The sequence below is a fragment of the Octopus bimaculoides genome, chromosome 9 (assembly GCF_001194135.2).
Source record: "Octopus bimaculoides isolate UCB-OBI-ISO-001 chromosome 9, ASM119413v2, whole genome shotgun sequence".
Taxonomy (NCBI): Eukaryota; Metazoa; Mollusca; class Cephalopoda; order Octopoda; family Octopodidae; genus Octopus; species Octopus bimaculoides.
In genome coordinates, this window is record NC_068989.1 from 19,809,183 (window position 1) to 19,812,431 (window position 3,249).

At 33.5% G+C, this 3,249-nt stretch overlaps 1 protein-coding gene across 14 annotated transcripts in view; it reads right to left on the bottom strand.

Annotated features, from left to right (window-relative positions):
- The window catches only part of LOC106876198 (nuclear receptor-binding protein), a 127,663-nt gene that overhangs the window by 24,557 nt on the left and 99,857 nt on the right, over positions 1 to 3,249 (bottom strand). For 7 of the 14 annotated variants that reach the window (XM_014924643.2, XM_014924645.2, XM_014924644.2 and 4 more), the window contains one exon: positions 3,058 to 3,078. The exons of the other annotated variants lie outside the window; for them this stretch is intronic. In XM_014924643.2, the coding sequence (XP_014780129.1) occupies positions 3,058 to 3,078 (21 nt within the window). The remainder of the gene's footprint in view (positions 1 to 3,057; positions 3,079 to 3,249) is intronic. 14 annotated transcript variants of the gene reach the window in all.

A 3,249-nucleotide genomic window follows, 5' to 3' on the forward strand; every position in this document is an offset into this window, starting at 1 on the left:
TATATATATATATATATATATATATATATATAGGGATATATGCATCTATATATATATATATGCATATATATATGTAAGGTTCCTTAAATGGTGTTATTTGTTTCCAGTTACTTGTATAAAACCTATATCCTTGTAAGTTGTGTAATGGACTTGGGGATTATTAACTCACTGGGAGAGAAGTAGAAGTCAGAAACAAAAAGACTTTCCCATCACAGACATTTATTTAGCATCCCTCAAAGCAAAGAATAGTTTCAATAAATCAAGAATTTATCTTGTATACTATCAAATATACCTTTAATTCATCTGTTGTCCAAATTCAATTCTCTTAGGTAATTTTTGTTTTAATTATGCAAATTACCCTAAGCCATAAATGTTCTGTACTCTTTTTGTGTATGCCTAAATCTTATGGCTGTTTGAGTCGAAGTAGGACAACTGCTGTGCTGATGATTCCCAATGAGGCAAAAACACGTGCCCAAGGCTGTCTGCTTATCTTCAGAGAAAGCAGTCTTTTAATAGTATGTCAAGTTTTGAGATTACCTTCCTCTCTAATTCAGAGTTTAGTCATTTTGTTTTAGTTATGCAATAAATAATGTATGGCAGATATGGTACAGTACCAGATAAAATGCCTTGCATAATTCCATCATGTTCGACTAAGCTTTTCATTCTTTGAAGGTTGATACAATAAATATCAGTTAAATACTGGAGTTGATTTAAGTAATTATACTACTACCCTGTTAGTTGTCATTTTGTGTTAAGGTAAGAAAAAAAAAAAAAAATTTAAGGTGGCACACTGGCAGAATCATTTGAGCATTTGAAGAAATATCTTACTCTATTTGTTCCAGCTCGTTACCTTCTGAGTTCAAATCCCACTAAGGATAACTTTACCTTTCATCTTTTGGCATCACCAGAATTGATGGTTCTAACTAGTCCCGTCCCTCTCCTTTCAAAATTGCTGGTCCATTTCGTAAATAATAATTATTATTATGAACTGTATTAGCCCTACCAAATCACTCCTACAATATATGCCATAGAATCTCCCATAACTAGACACCAATATCTAAGCATTATCTAAGCCTGATTAGGTTACCCACGAAGTAAACTAAAGAATATCAATGTAAGTGATCCCTACAAACTATGAATCCACAAATACTTTCCACTTTACAAGAATGAAGGACAGCTCAGAGTGAGACTAAGATATAACAAATTCACTATCAAGCATAACAAATGTTTATTTCCATCATCAGCTGCCAAATGGATATCACTATGGTTTCAGCACCTTGGCAGTACCATTCAATTTAGCAGTGTCAAGAGCGTTACAAATATAAATGCTGCTTGGGAATCCATCAGCTTATTACTATAACTAACAACATCAAAGTAAACAAATAGTGAGAACTTATTGCTACAAAACATGACATTCAGACAATACAACAAACAGAGAAAAGTAAAATGACTTAAATCAGTTCCAGTACTTAACTGATATATGTGCTGCAGTGACCTCACACTGACATTCATCTACCTTTAAATGTTAACCATTTTCAGTGATGAAGCAACATTATTGTAATGAGATCAATCTTAAAACAAGGGAGTTTATATAGAACAAATTTAAGACTGCTGCATAATTGAATGTGTATGGGTGGTGAAGGAGGAAGTGTTCAAATTATGCTGAGGAACCAAGAATTGAAGGTGTTATTTTGTTAGGTCACTGGGAAGGAGTTCATAGATATGTGCATGTGTGTGTGTGTGTGTATATATACACACACATACCATCGACTCTTAAGTTTTTGGTGTTGTCTTAGGGTTAGTGCCATGACATACAATATATCTTGGGCATTTTAGACCTGGTAGAGCTCATCCCTCTCCAAGTATGACTCACAACACATTTCTTCCAAGAGGGAAGAAAGAGAAGAATCAATACCATTACAAGACTGGTGCATTATTGACCCCTAAACGATGAAAAGCAAAGTTAATTTTGGTGGGATTTGAACTCATACAGCAGAGCCAGAATGATTGCCACAAAGCAATCTATTCAACTCTCTAATAACCCTGCCAATTGGGTGCAAATGTGTCATCATTGTCACCTGTCATTTTAACATCCAGTTTTCCATGCTTGCATGAGTTAGATGGAATTTACTGAGGCAAGATTTCTGTAGCTGGATGCTCTTCTTGTTGTCAATCAACTATTACCTGTATCCAATTTGTCATTGGTGGCCATATTTACAGAGAAAATTAGCAACAAACACCATGTGTGTGCATTTGAAAGCATATATCTAACTTTTAGAAATTCATTTATATTAGTAACAGTAAGCAAGCATTATCCACTTCTAAATGTTACTAAACATGCCATCTAATGCAATTATGTTTGTATATATGTATATGATGTGTTCTTTCTAAAGTGTACTGCATTTTTTAATAGTTCACCTGCACAGACAGGGTTAAAGCAACTTACAACAAATCTTTCAGCCAGTGAACAAGACAGGTATGTGGTACAACTGAATGAAATACTCCACCTAACAAGTTTGTGGTGCTTCTTAATTCAGTGGGTTGCTACAGATTTTTTACTGAGGGTGGGAATGTAGTTCACATAGATATTTTACTGTAAACTTGGCAACTAGGTTTCTTTACTTGGAGCTTATATGAGGCTATTGTATTTTTCTAGCCAGGTTAGAAAAAGAAAGTGTTTTATTAGTGAAAGTGTGTGTGTGTGTGTGCGTGCGAAATAAGCTAATGAAATCATTTTGCTTATTTGTATGTCTTGTAGAAGCAACTACAAAAGCAAACTGTAGTTTCTCTTTTGGTAGTGCCAAAACACTTAGAGCAGTTCTAGAACAGGTCTAAAACTTTATATTTTGGGTGAAGCCAATGTGAAAAAGGGATAACAATGCTGATATTACTTTGTTAAAGAGTCAGATTTCATATATAAATTTTTTTTCTTTTTTTCTCCCTCATTCTTTTTAAAGGTTTTAATGCACTTTCACACACTCTCTCTCTCTCTTTATCAGTTTCTGCTTTTGCAAAAATCAACCCCCTTATTTCCCTAACAAAAGGGGTCATACTTACACATTCTCTCGAAGAAAGATCCTGTGGGGGTAAAGAGAATGAGTTCATTTGGTCTGCCAAGCTTGAAGCTCATTTTACTTTTTTTTTTTTTTTGGTATTTATATTTAATTACAAAATAAAACAAATAAAAAACAAACATAAACAAACAAAAATAAAAATAAAAGCAACACCATATATATATATGTATATATA